Genomic DNA, 14246 nt, shown 5'->3' on the forward strand with positions numbered 1-14246 from the left:
AATTGGAATATCGCACAAACTGTTTAGAGAAATTGGATGGACATTTTATGTTTTTTTTTTTTTTTTAGATCAGTAAAACTGAAATAGTTTGGAAGAAGGCTGAAATAGAAATACACGGCTAACTGGCTGTATGTTTGGTGGTCCTATGAACTTCAATGGAGTTTCGACTGACAGTGGTGAGTCGATAATCACTGAATTTTCATTTTGGGCTGAACTATTTGGTAACACTTTACAATAAGGGTACATTAATTAAGGGTTAGTTAATTAGTTTATAAAGACGGCTATTAAATAATATATAAATTAATACCTTAGTATTTCTGTAAGAGTGGTATCACTTTGTCATCCAAGGACTTACATTACCTACCGTTACATTTTTACTTTATATAATATAAAATAAATAAAAAAAATAAGCAAAGCTACCCATGTGGGGCAGAAAAACAACAAAAAAGTGCCCTTGCATGCATACTTTGCTCAGGGAAAGGGTTGGGATTCAGGGGGCCCCATGCTTGCCTTTGCCTAAGGCCCCCAAATCACTAAGTCCGCCCCTGGCAATGGTGAGAACCGAGCTATATCCTGTGGAAGTACGGCAGCCATGTTTGTGAAAAGGGCCTATTGCCTTAACATTGTTCATTGTGACTGTTAAATAGTCACAGTTTCCCAGTTCTCTCAGTCTATACAAAGTAAAATAAGAATAGGGCAATGCATAATGAATACATATGCCTACACTCTACCATGGCAACACTTTCATCAATCAATTTGCCTTTTTTGTAACCACAACCGGCACTGTAACGATAACAATGATTACGCAAATGGTCAAAATCACTGAAGCAAGTATTTTACAGAGTTTTTTCCTTCTGTGCTCTGCTTCTTTCTTCTTTAACAACGAGTCAAATCCGGGTGTGTAGAGATCCTCAAGCCAAAAATCTAAATCTTTTGCAGTCTTCTCTTCCTCCTGCAAAGCACAAGAAAATAGGAACTATGAAACACCAACCAGTATGAATAGGTATTGTGGTGCTTCTTATTATCATTAATACCCATATACAATAATATTAGAATAAATAAGTTGTAAGTTTGTAAAATGCATATTTCAAGACAACTGACAATATGTATGTAGTCCCCAGTCAATAGGCAAGAGCCTCAGAATGAATTTTTATCAATATACCTGGCCATTACCTGAGCAATGTAAAAACTCTCTAAAGCAATTTTTTAGTGCCAGATTACCAAATTCATCATGATAATATACCATATATGACATATTGTAAAGCCCCTGGTCAAATGTATAGCATTATACAACAGCAGATACAATCTTGAAATCATATCCCATGCATTCGCCGAGCAGTAGCTGTTTGTAGGATAATAATGTTTGTGCTGGAAAGGGTCATGCAAAGAATACTCATTAGTACTTTCAGAAAAGTGTATGTGCAAAGTAAAGGGGACTCTATAGTCTACAGTGCATCTTTCTGCTGAGCTTGTCTGCCATTTAGTCAAAGGGCGCTGGGCTTTTTCCAGCCTCTCTTTCCATAAAAATCCTCTTATCTAGTGTCAGCACAAAATCCTTAAAGGCCATGTAGAACTGAGAAGCAGCTATAGCTTTTAACAGTTTTGAGCATAAGGTCAACAACGATTTCGGATCTGTAATTTTCATAGCATTTGAAAATTAGAATTCCAAAATTCTTGCTGCCGAAAAACAAACCGTCAGTATTTCAAAAACAGATAATTCTATCATCAAATCTAAAAGGCCTTAAGATGACACATAGCATGAAGCAGTAACCCAGAATAGAATTGCTTTAATTCCCTCTGCATCATTGTACTTGGCAAAGTCAAATGATTCTGAGGTGCTTTATCTTCTGCCAGCAATCATGACTCAGATTTTTCAAATGGTGGATATCTCATTGAAATTGGAGATCTATGTTTTTACGCTTTTTGTTGGTGATATTTTACCAGCAAAAAAAACTCCAGTAGGACCTATAATAAAGTATATAGTCATCACAATTTTGGCAGATATCAACAAGGGACCAGATCAGCTCAAAAAAAGGAGGTAGTGATACATTGACATACTGATAGCATAATGCAACATTTGTATGAAAATTGAATTCCCGATCTCTGAATAGAGTAGATTATTCCCACACAGGATTTCAACTCTAGGTCATCTTCGGGGGTGTACTGTGTGTGGACAGAATCATCCAACAAACCTAAATAAAGGGCATTAAATCAACCTGGTGCAAGTCATTATACCAATTTCATGACACACAAGCTGCCATCAGTTTTGCCAGTATAAAAAGAAAAACTGCAATCTACCAACAAAGGTCAACAAGGGACTGCTGATCCTTCTGCAGCCCATCAGAGGTTCAGAAACCTCTTTTTATCAGCAAATATGAGACTTAATTAACTATATAAAACAATTACACCAGGAGCTGTGGATAATGTATGACTACTCACTTCTACAACCACACTGCCTCACAAAGACAAAAGTAAGTAAAAAAGGCAGCAACTGACATTTATTCTGTATCTGTAGTTGCTTTTCACTATAAAAATACCTTTTTTGATGACAGAAAAATCCTATCCAGACAAATTCTAATTATTACAGCAATCAACTCTGCATCCTATATGTGTAGTTGAATATTGTTTTAACATCACATTTTGATAATGACATAGCCATAATCACAAATAATCATAGAAATCATAGAAATTAGAGATAACATTATTATGTTTTGAAAGTCGATGCAGCAATTCACACAAACTAGAATTTCTTATTTATCGAAAACATTAGACACCTCAAAGAGAGAATTCCAGAAATGGTATGGAGTTACACTGAAAGATATTTGGGTAACACTTTACAATAAGGGTACATTAATTAAGGGTTAGTTAATGCTTAATAAGGGTTAGTTAATGCTTAATAAGCATTAACTAACCCTTAATTAACAGTTAACTAATGTGTCTGGTAATAATTTATGGTACCGATATGATAAATGAAGAACAGCTCCATCATGAACAGTGAGTCTGGGTTTCTGAAAATGAGAAATTAGAGGGATCGTCTTTGCTTAAGGAGTAAAATTCATTGTAATTCTGTGTCTCTGTCAACACAAGGAAATTAGAATTAATAGGAAAAAAGGAAATTAATACACGACTTGTTTGGCAATATAACATTAAGACAACCAAAACTGACGCTAAGAGTTAAATCTCCATGTACCAGCAACGTTGTGGGTCCAAATCCAGCCCAGGAATTTTGTCACAAGTCATCTCTTTTTTCTCTCTCTTTTCCTGTCTCTTTTCACTGTGATTACATAATAAAGCAGAAATACCTTAAAATAATCTTACAAAAAGAGAAAATAGTCTTGACAGGAACAGGATTATGACTGAGCATTTTATTAGAGTTCTGTGTAAACTGTAGAAATGACTGAGACTCCTGGCCCCATTATGGCTCACTTTTGCTGACTTCATCAAATTTTCACAAATTACATTTGATCCTAACGTTACTGAGGTACTGGCTGGCTGCAAAACCCTTTTAGAGCATCTGACTCAATTTCTTCACTTCTGTGATACTATGGATGTTAGACAACTTGCCTTTTGTTCAACAGCCTATGTAAAGGTCTCACTTTGACACGAGTCAGCACAGGGTGCAAGAAAATAGGTGGAGCAGCAGCACGAGTGGGAAATGGAAAGTAAAGAGGTGTTTCAAGATGGCCTTTCGAAATAGGTTGTGCTAGCTGACTCTGGGTGGGAATCATACAAAAAAACCTAGCGTCCTTTGAAGCTCTGTATTGGAAGACGAAAGGACTTCTGATTGCAGTGAAAGTTGAGGATTGGGACGCAGAAACTCTGGATCTGGAGTGGGCAGACCTAGAAACTGTAAACTCTGGATCTGGCATGAGGGAAGTTCTTGATATGTCTGGAAAGTAGGTGAAAGAATATGACATCTCTGGATATAGGCTGGAGGAAGGCTTATCTGAAAGTAGGCAAACAAGAGGCCTATATCTCTGAAATTTAAATGGAGAAAAGTGTGAATTCTGAATGAGGGGGAAGAGCAGCGAGCTGGCTACATTGAAGAAAAGTCAGAGGGGATTCCTGACATTTCTGAGGGGAGAACAGAAGGAAATCCTGGCATTTCTTATTGGAGATTGAAAAGGGGCTCTGGTCTCTCGGTGACTGACGTGGAAAATGCCTCTGACTTCTCTTGGAGAGATCTGTAGAGAGGTCCTGGCTTGCAAGTTTGGGGGTCTAGAACAAGTGGTTCAATTCTTCTTAGAGTTGGAAATGGAGAAGTCTCAATGGGAAGCCAGTGGTGATGCATGAACTTGTTCAATATTAGTCCTGCTTGACCTCGACATTCGACACTGTTGATCATAATATCTTACTTGACCACCTCATGAACTACATTGGCACAATCTCAGAACCCATCGTCTATCAGTCTGATGACGATTAGACTCTTGGGGGCGATGGCCAATATTTCGGGGTTTCCGGTGTAGCCAGCGGACATCCGGGCCAACACTTCCTCTTCTGTGGTCATTGTTTACAGTCCGATTAGCAACTTGAGATGTGAGAATGGAGTTAGAGTTGAGAGACGACGTCTCATATGCAGATATCTGTTTATAGAGATTAGCCAAAATGTCGTCTGGACCTAAAACACCTACAAAAAGTATCGATGTTTGTGTATTGTGTGGAGAAACGTTCGACTCTCACGTATTAAGTTGCTAATTGGACTGTAAACAATGACCGGCGCACGGAAGAGGAAGTCTTGGCCCGGATGTCCGCTGGCTACACCGGAAACCCCAAAATATTGGCCGTCGCCCCCAGTGTCTAATTGTCGTCAGACCAATAGACGATGGGTTCCAAGATTGACATTGGCATTAATGGCTTGGCTCTGGACTGGTTTAGGTCTTATCTCTCTGACAGATATTTCTTGGTGACATTAGGTAGTTTAACCTCCTCCTCTGCCAAACTCAACTGTGGCGTACCGCAAGGTTCAATTCTGGGTCCAATTCTCTTTTCTATATATATGCTACCCTTAGGCCACATAATTAGCAGACACAATATCTCTTTTCATTGTTACGCAGATGACACACAATTCTACCTTCCTGGAAACCCCAGGGATGCTAGTAGCTTGGTCTCTCTGAAAAACTGCCTTGAGGACATTAAGTGTTGGATGTCTCAAAAGTTTCTCCAACTCAACAAGGATAAGACTGAGGTTATCCTGTTTGGTTCTCCAAATATGACACCAGGGCTTTAGCATGGTCTTGGCACCTTGGTAACCAATATCAAGCCCTCTGCCAAAAACTTGGGATTTATTTTTGACTCTTTTGATTCTCAAATACAAGCAATTACTCTTTTTTTCCAGTCTTTTTTTTTTATCATTTAAGAAATATTTCTAAAATCAAGTCATTTTTATCTGCCTCTGACCTGGAGAAAGTCATTCATGCTTTTATATCCTCACGTCTCGACTACTGCAAATCCCTCTGCTCCAGTAAAAAAGCACAAAATTGTTTGCAGCTGGTTCAGAATGAAGCAGCTAGGCTTTTAACTACTGGAACTAAGAGAAGAGACCACATTACCCCCATTTTAGCATCCCTCCATTGGCCTTCGAGGTCTATTACCTTTAGAATACTTTTTAAGATTTTATTGATTATTTTTAAATCTTTAAATGGATTAGCCCCAACTTACATTTCCAACCTACTCACCCCATATGTACAGGGACATTCACTAAGGCCATCCAAAAAAGGCTTTTAGTTCCAAGGGCTAATCTGGTAACTAAAGGGGAGAGGGCATTTGTCACCAGGGCACTTAAGCTATGGAACTTCCTTTTAAACTGTACGGTCACCTGTCTTACTTCTTTTAAATCATAAAAAAAAAATAAATAAATAAAAATAAAAAAAATAATTTTTGATGCACTCTATGCATTACCTCATAGCACTGCCTTGTAGCACTCCCTCGTAGCACCTGTCCTGTTGGACCAGAACTTAGCTTGTTGCACTGTCTCGTAGCACCTTTGTCCTGTTGGACCAGAACTTAGCTCTATAGCACTTACTGTCGTTGTTCTCTCCTATCTAGAAACTTGCTTGTGTTGTCTGCAAATCTCATTTGTAAGTCGCTTTGGATAAAAGCGTCTGCCAAATGTGAAATTGTAATTGTAAATTGTAAATGCACCTTTTTAAACTCTTACGTGATTTGTTTTTATTTTATTGTTTTATTCTTCACATGATCCATTTTCCTTTGTTGAAGCACTTTGTAACAGTTGTTAAGGAAAATGTGCTATATAAACACAGTACAGAAGATCTGATATATACTTGCCACTGGAAGCAAGCAAAACTAAGCAGTATTGAGACTTCAGTCAAGTCTAAATACTTATTAATGGCATAAGAATTGTAAGACCTTGAAATGGGACAAGCTGTGGGAATGCCAAATATTCATAATGTATTGATTTAGTAGTGATAGAGGATCTAAGCTCATGCATTTCTAGCATCCTTTCCAAAGATACAAAGTTGAGTCCAAAACTCAAAAACGTTGAGGTTGATTTTGATTTCATTTCAGCTAATGTTAAGAGACATATTAAGTTTCAGTTTTTCCATTTTAGCTAAAATGTTTTTTCATGCCTAGTCTTATAATAGTTTTGTTCAAAGGATTATGAAAACACAATATTCTCCTCAGCCAACATGTGTTTAGTCCTGTCATCTACAGTGTATGTGCTATGACAGCAACTCCCACACAGCCGGTTAGTGGAAGGCAGCCGTCTCTTCACTGCACTGTAATTTACTAATAAAGAGGACGGATCTTATTCACCAAGTGACTTTGTCTTTGTTGTCATAGGGAACAAAATAATAACACGCTGTTATACTTGTCATCTTTTATTGGAGATTCAACTCTCACGGGATGCTATTGCATTTCAGAGGGGAATTACATTTTTAGTTTGGCCTGGGAGGCACTGTATTCCTGTTTTTAAAGACATATTAAGCATCACAGGTTCCAAATCAGTTTGAGGGGTGGTTGCTGGAGGTATAGTGGCTCTGTCATCAACAGCTAATCATCTATCTTCTGCATTAACTAGCTGGCAGAAGGCATTGATAAGGTGAGATGGAACCAGTGACACTCACAGTCCAATTCGCAGTGATTAGGGTAATACTACTGATTAGGTTGCAATGCATGGAGGCAGTGTAGCATGAACAAATTCTGTATGATTTTTTTTTATCTTTCCCATTCTTCACTGTCTGAAGTCAAATGGACAGTCTGCACATCAACCAACATCAACCATCTATCCTTTCTCTCCTTTCCCAAATTACCTTCATATAGTCTGCAAGGTTGCCATGAAGTGTTTGTCTATCATAGTCCTGGATGGTCCAGGAGGGCTTGGATTTCTCTGCGTCCCCCGTGTCTACAGTCCTTATGTCCATGTACAGCGGATTCCTTTTAACGTTAGGCTCGAATGTGACTGGAGTGATGTGCTTCTCCAGATATCTGTCCACAAATATCACAGGAGTAGCCTCTGGTGACGGAGGTGACCTGTTTTCAGTCAATAGCGTTCGCTCCCTCTGTGGAGGTAAAGAGGGAGAGAATTGAATTACCATCTCCTTTCATGGTTTCCACATTTTTTTATACAGGGAGAAAACAGAGGAGAGACATATACTATGCAGCCTAAAATGTTAAATTCTTTCAATGCATTTGGTGTTTTCATAGAAAAAGTGGGGAGTAATAAAAATTAGGCTGCTTTTAAGTTTCATATCTTTGTTGTTTTGGAGAGAAAATGTTATTCCATTTCTTCTAGAGAAATAGATAGAGGGTATAAAATGCTGCTACGGTGAAATTATTTAACAAAATAATCTATGACCATTACACAACAGTCATGAAACTTTCTGAATGTCTTCATAATTATCAATCATCTGTTGAACAAGTCTCAGCGCCTCCCCCCTATCCTGGTAGGAAAATAATTCAAAATTCATGCTAAACACAGTGGTCATTGCAGTGAGAATAAAGACGAAGTTGCAAGCATGATGCTGTAAGATGTTTGTACAATTTTATAAGTTGTCGGAGCTGAAAGACTTTGGAAAGTGCAGGCAAAGTGACGCATTTTCATTTGGGAAGTATTTTGTGTCTGTCTTGGTTATTTGTGGCGACGTCATTATGTGCTGATAAACTCTGGTTGATATACTGCTCAGAGTAGATTACAGTGTTGCAGAAGAGGTGACCTCTCTCTGCAAAAATTCATTGAATATTGTTTGAGATTATTTTTGACTTCTTTTTTTTTTATAAATCCCAATTTCTCTTTCTTTTAAAAGATTATGTTTTGTGACTTACCTTAAACAGTTAGCAGCCCTACCAGGCAATTGTACACATAACCATAATAATAAATATAGCCGCAAGTGGCAATTGCGGGGTCCAAGCACAATTTGAAAGGACAGACAGATCGACAAAACATTACAGAAGGTAGCAAGACACACACAAACATGCAGTTTAACACCGGCTTTTGTGTTGGGCTGTGACTTCTGTCAAGTTAATCTTTTTATTGCTGGAGTTGTTCACAACGGCCAAACTTTCTATTATTTGTCCTTTATGACTAATGACTTTGGAAAGGATCCACAACCTTCCACATGAAAGGCTGATGCTTTACCTACCGAGCCAAACGCCTGTTATAGGTTTAGTGAGGAGAAAATAACTAAAGGGAGAAGTAGTGTGATACTGCAGCCTATGATTGACAGACTGACAGTGCTAATCACTTTATAGAACATTGTAGTACTCTCCATTAACAAATAAAACAAATAGTAAGTCACATGGGCCAGAAAACTGCTGCTGCACTGCTCTCTATGGGTTGAAAGGTCTGGCCATACAGTGATGACATTCAGGTATTTTGCCATTGACAGATGATGTCAAACACCTGCTTTGAGTTTTCTGCACTGTGTGATTTAGTGTTGATTTACTTTTCATGAAACTTCAAAATGGTCACAGTTCATCAGATGCTTTAACTCATAACCTTGTGGTCCAAGGTTGCCAACTTCCACTTTGGTATGCGCCACAGTGGGGAAACAATACAAAGCAAGTGAGCAAGTGATAGGTCACAGGTGCTAGTCCAACCCATATTGAAAGCCTCAGAAAGAATATTATAACTGTACTAGCGCACACATCAAATCAATTTACACATGGCTTTACAGACATCATCTTGACAGTCCAGACATCATTTGTATTTAGTTTGGCAATTTATCAAACTATTTGCAGCTGTACATTTCCATCTACTGTGCGCTCAGTTTTCAAGATATCATTATAATTTTTGGGCTGTTTACTAATTAAGGTATGGCGATTTCAAAAAACATGTTTTTTTTTCCGTTAACGTATGCTTTAGGAGGACAACACTGTAGGATCACAGTCAGTTTTTGCTATAAACAGAGGGGGGCGACATCAGAATTTGGGGTAGGTACCAGTGTACAAAAGATTTACCTCACTTCAGCTGACATGTTCTGAAAATTTCAGTTCTCTAGGACATATGGCTGATTTTTAATGAATTTTTGAATTGTGACTTTAATACCAATGAAGATTTTGTTATTATGCCTTGCCTTGCCTATAAAATATGTAAAAATTTTCATAAAAATCTATGCAGTCAATTATGAGATTTGCATTTGTAGCGCCCACTAGTGGTACAGCTCAAAATGCTTTTGTGGGTGTGTTCACGCAACATGTTTTTTACAATTTTGGCTTGATTAGATGAATGGTTATTGAGTTATGGCCAATTTAGTGTTATGGTGTGTTCCGTTAAAAGTTTATTGGTCGATAAAAGCCAAACCATTTGACCTATCAATAACCTTTATACAACTTTGAAAGAGGACGGTCCCAAGATTCTCCACACCAAGTTTCATGTGAATTGGATCAAAAAAGTGTTTCTTAAATAATTCAAAATGGCGGACAATGCAATATAGTGGACACTGAAAGTAATATATGGGTTGGACTCGGCACCTTCCAAAGAATCTAGGAACACAAGAATTTTCAGTCTACGACACGCGGTTCAGAAGTTATTGGCCAAAACGTAAAGTTGCTTGTTACAGCGCCACCATCTGGCCAATGTGCATGGGCTGCCTTGCCTGAGTGGGAGCCCACCTGCCAAATATGGCTGCTGTAGGACTTAACGGTTTCTGAGCTGCAGATACTTTTAGCGGAGAGAAAGAAAGAAAGAAAGAAGCAGAATAATTCCAGCAAATACATACGTGCTTGGACCCCTAATAATACATTTTATTTATGTAGCGCTTTCTCGATAACTCAAAGCACTTTACAACTTAAAAAGAAAACAGCATTAAAACAGCATAAAAAAAACAGCATTAAAAACAGATTTCTCCCTGTATGATTGTTGAACGTCTGTGCAACAAAAAAACCTGACATTTCCCATAAATACACAAAAAAATTAAATTGGGCCAGAAATGCAAGGTGCATTGCTAATAGCTGTGTTTTAAGAGTTACAGTAAAATGCTTTAGGGTGGACTTTTCCTGTGGTGTAGTTTTTTTTATATATCTGTGTAGCATGTGAGGTTAGCTGAATTTTTAGGAGCATATAGGCTATCTTCATACATCTGGTTTAACATTATAAATCAACATCCCTTCACCATGTTGGAAAAATTCAGGCTCTGTTGATTGTGCATTTTGGGTTTTGGACCACTTTCAAAATGTTTTCAGCTATGCTTTTATGTGTTGTGCCTCAGAATGGTTCACCATGCATTTCTGTTTTGTAGGGAGGGAAATGTGTTTTGATGAGATTCCTATCCAACATCCAATCAAACATGATTTACATTTCTGCTACAGAATTCGGTCCAACCTTGTCAAATCTGAGGATGGTGTTTTATAATCTACTCTGAGCAGTACATCAACCAGAGTTTTGTAGCACATAATAAGGGCATATTCAGACAGAACAGCCGACACACAGACAAAAATGCTACCCAAAAGAAAGAAATAGTCATTATTGTTGAAAAAATGTGTCATTTTGTCCAAAACACTTGTCATACATGACAACTGTCGAGGAGGTCAAATAGTTACTGGTAGCCCCAAGACTGCAAAGAGGGTAAAGATGAGACTGTTTGGTCTGTTATTCAGATAACTGTGATGTAAAATATATATGAATCAAATCAATATTTTATATTATTCTACAAAGATTCAAGCCAGAGTTAAGTCTGCACATGGGATTTAATTAATTGTAAAACTGCACCCATCAGTATTCAAACCTCAGGCTGCACACAGTGCAATGAATGCACTTCTCTCCAATGGAAGTTCATACATTTCAAATGAGAGAATCCGTTACCACTGCATCAGTTCATTACAGATGCACTGCGTTGTGATGCAGGTATTGCGTGTGTTCGATTTGTTCTACTTGTTGTCCTTGTTGTCCTTGTTTTTAGCTGTATATTTATTCTGTGTAAGTACATTGAGAGCAATGAAAAACCGGAGTCAAATTCCTTGTATGTGTACATACTTGGCCAATAAAGCTGATTCTGATTCTGATTACTACTTATACGTTGATAATGCATGCGTAAAATAAAAAAAACAATGTTGTTTCTTGCTGCCTCTTGTCAGTAAATCAGCAACCAAATAGTGTGCTGTAATACTACAATGACTAACTAGTCTAATCAGTTTCATCTGAATACATTTAAGTTGCAGGATTCGTGTAGCACTCTGTGGACACAACAACATGCATTCATTACAGATTAGGTGGGATCCTGGTGTCACACACATGTTTTTTAATGAGCGCTTCAAATCACATTAGGGTTGGGTTTCTCCAAAACAAGCGTGTCCTAGTTTGTTCTTAATTCATTGCAATTTAAATTGAAACTTTTTGGATTTGTTATAACTTTGCCTGGAAAGAGGTGTAATAATGTACATTAAAGAAACTGTGTAATAATGGGCCCTAATTTAAAGTGAGTTGTGGATATATAAAACTATTTGGTGGATTTATAAAAGTCAAAATGAACTAATTTATACAACAATGTAATTATCATTGCAAATAATTATATTGCCAGTAACTATTAGTTATAGAGTGTTAGGCATGATCTGCAGACAGAATCATATGTGATCATAAATAAGTAAATCATGGTGACATCAGCATATTTATCTGAAATGAAGCTGATATTAGTCAGTAGCCTAGTCCTCCAGATCAAACAGATCAAATGAAAGTGCACTAAATTAAAGTGGACAAGCCAATCAGGCCTTTGGATAGGCATAGCCTGTATTATTTAGAAAAAACCCACTATAGTCGAAATTGTAATGTTGAATTTTGCTTGGTAGAAGTAGAAAACAAACCTAGGCCAATATTTGGCACATAGAAGCCTATTTCAAGATGGAACACATAATTACTATAATAATTGCTCTGACCACCAATGTATTATGAGGCAAACTGTGTGCTCTCTCTTTAATGAAAGATATAATAACACAATACTCCCCCTTTTTTTATGATCTAAGTGCAAGGCTCAATCTTCCCCAAACAAATCATTTCTTAAATTCTTTTCACCAATTCTGCTCATCCACATTACAATTTTATTGCCCTATTCAAAACAAAATTAAAATCTATTAGCAACATTGGTGGAAATCCACCAAACCTCACGTCCTCATAAAATTTATAAATTAAAATGCAAGAGCCAATGTTTTCGGGAACCAATTAATGCTAAGCAGCAGATTGAAGGCATGAGGTCTAAGGTCAATGCGCCTATTTCTATCACTCTTTTTCCTAGTCACATCCTGTTAAGCCACTTTTATTCAATTTAACTGCAACACATTTTGGATTCTCTATCTCTATCTTTTTTAGCTTAGTGACTTGTTTGTTATAGAATTGAGTTTTAAGGGTTTACTAAAAACCACTGAGGCTCATCTAGGTCCGGCTCTGAAATATATCTCAGATCTTTTAACCCCCTTATGAGGAGGCGTTCAGCCTGACATCCTCAGTCTACCACGTGGCCGTTTGAATGTCTCAGCTAAAGACCAAAGGTGACCGACTCCAAGGTTTTACAAGGCCCTGTCTGAGGAACTGCAGCTGGCAAAATCAGTATCAGCTTTTAAAACAAATTTTTACAGTCAGGGTTTTATACAGATATTTCTCTACCTGTTCAGAAAAGCGATACACTAATAAAGTTTCTTGTAATACAACCAGTGGTGGAAAGTAACTAAGTACATTTACTCAAGTACTGTACTTAAGTACAATTTTGAGGTACTTGTACTTTACTTGAGTATTTCCATTTTATGCTACTTTGTACTTATACTCCACTACATTTTAGAGGGAAATATTGTACTTTTTACTCCATTACATTTATTTCACAGCTATAGTTACTTCTTACTTTTCAGATCAATATTTTATATTTAAAACATTTGAGCATCTTTATAAAATAACTATACAATAGCATTGTTATAGATTAGACTACCCAAAAGTATAGCTAAATTGTTAAGATTAGCTTCACGTTGACAACTTTAAAATGCTGCTTACATGTACATGTATGTCAATAAATCAGTATTAATATTCCAATCATTTATGAAAAATATAACTCTCTAAATGGGGACAGTTTGCATAATGAGTATGTTTACTTTGATACTCTAAGTACATTTTGCTGCCAATACTTATGTACTTTTACTTAAGTTAGATTTTGAATGCAGGACTTTTACTTGTAATGGAGTATCTTTACATTGTTGTATTGCTACTTTTACCTAAGTAAAAGATCTCAGTACTTCTTCCACCACTGACTACAACAGTAAAAAAGCAGTCTTTTGCCCTAATATTTATTGTTTGCAATATTCCAGCCCATTATTTGGCAACATTCAAGTCGATCCATTTTTACTACACTCTGCCCTCACAGTATACAACAGCTAAAACTGGACACGTACCTGGGAGTAGACCCTATTTTGCCAAAGTCTCTGACTGGACATGGCTGCCCCAACCTGGAACATCCTGTGGGTGACGGGCAGCATCCCAACATCCAGCTGGAGGAACTTCTCTGGGTGGTTGTTGTTGGGTAGAACAGAGATGTCCATGCTCGGTTCACTGTTGCTCCCCGACTGACTCGGTCAGTAGTCTGCGGCCCTGGCTGGATGCACATGCTCAGTACAACTCGCCAGCTCTGTAATAATGCATGAGCAGCTAGATATTTATGAGCAGGTATCACTTGCAGGTGTGTGTGTAACCCAACCTGAGCCCTGCGAGAGAGAGATCTGAGAACTGGGTTATGTAAAACCTGGCACTAACGAAGAGTGTGACTATCTAACGAAGAAACTAACACTTCACTGGGTAATGGATGATACAGGGTGGA

At 37.6% G+C, this 14246-nt stretch overlaps 1 protein-coding gene across 1 annotated transcript; it reads right to left on the reverse strand.

The window, feature by feature from the left end:
* Positions 1–751: 751 nt before the first annotated feature.
* Positions 752–13971, reverse strand: LOC139638056 (major intrinsically disordered NOTCH2-binding receptor 1-like). The gene is made up of 3 exons (XM_071512079.1): positions 13825–13971; positions 7272–7520; positions 752–952 (listed from the first exon to the last, which is right to left on the reverse strand). Exons 1-3 carry the CDS (start codon positions 13969–13971, stop codon positions 752–754), a joined length of 597 nt encoding a protein of 198 aa, XP_071368180.1.
* Positions 13972–14246: the final 275 nt, after the last annotated feature.

Source organism: Centroberyx affinis, unplaced genomic scaffold (genome assembly GCF_046629955.1).
Source record: "Centroberyx affinis isolate AG114_WGS23_722 - 3 ecotype Tasmania unplaced genomic scaffold, CSIRO-AGI_Caff_v1 ptg006070l_1, whole genome shotgun sequence".
NCBI classification, from domain to species: Eukaryota; Metazoa; Chordata; class Actinopteri; order Beryciformes; family Berycidae; genus Centroberyx; species Centroberyx affinis.

Bases quoted from the DNA above. Each gene is read 5' to 3' on its own strand.
- LOC139638056 (XM_071512079.1), bottom strand. From the start codon at position 13,971: ATGGACATCTCTGTTCTACCCAACAACAACCACCCAGAGAAGTTCCTC. The intron at 7,521-13,824 runs GTACGTGTCCAG...TTACCTCCACAG, and splicing joins AAAATAGGGTCTACTCCCAG to AGGGAGCGAACGCTATTGAC. The intron at 953-7,271 runs GTAATTTGGGAA...TGTGCTTTGCAG, and splicing joins ACCTTGCAGACTATATGAAG to GAGGAAGAGAAGACTGCAAA.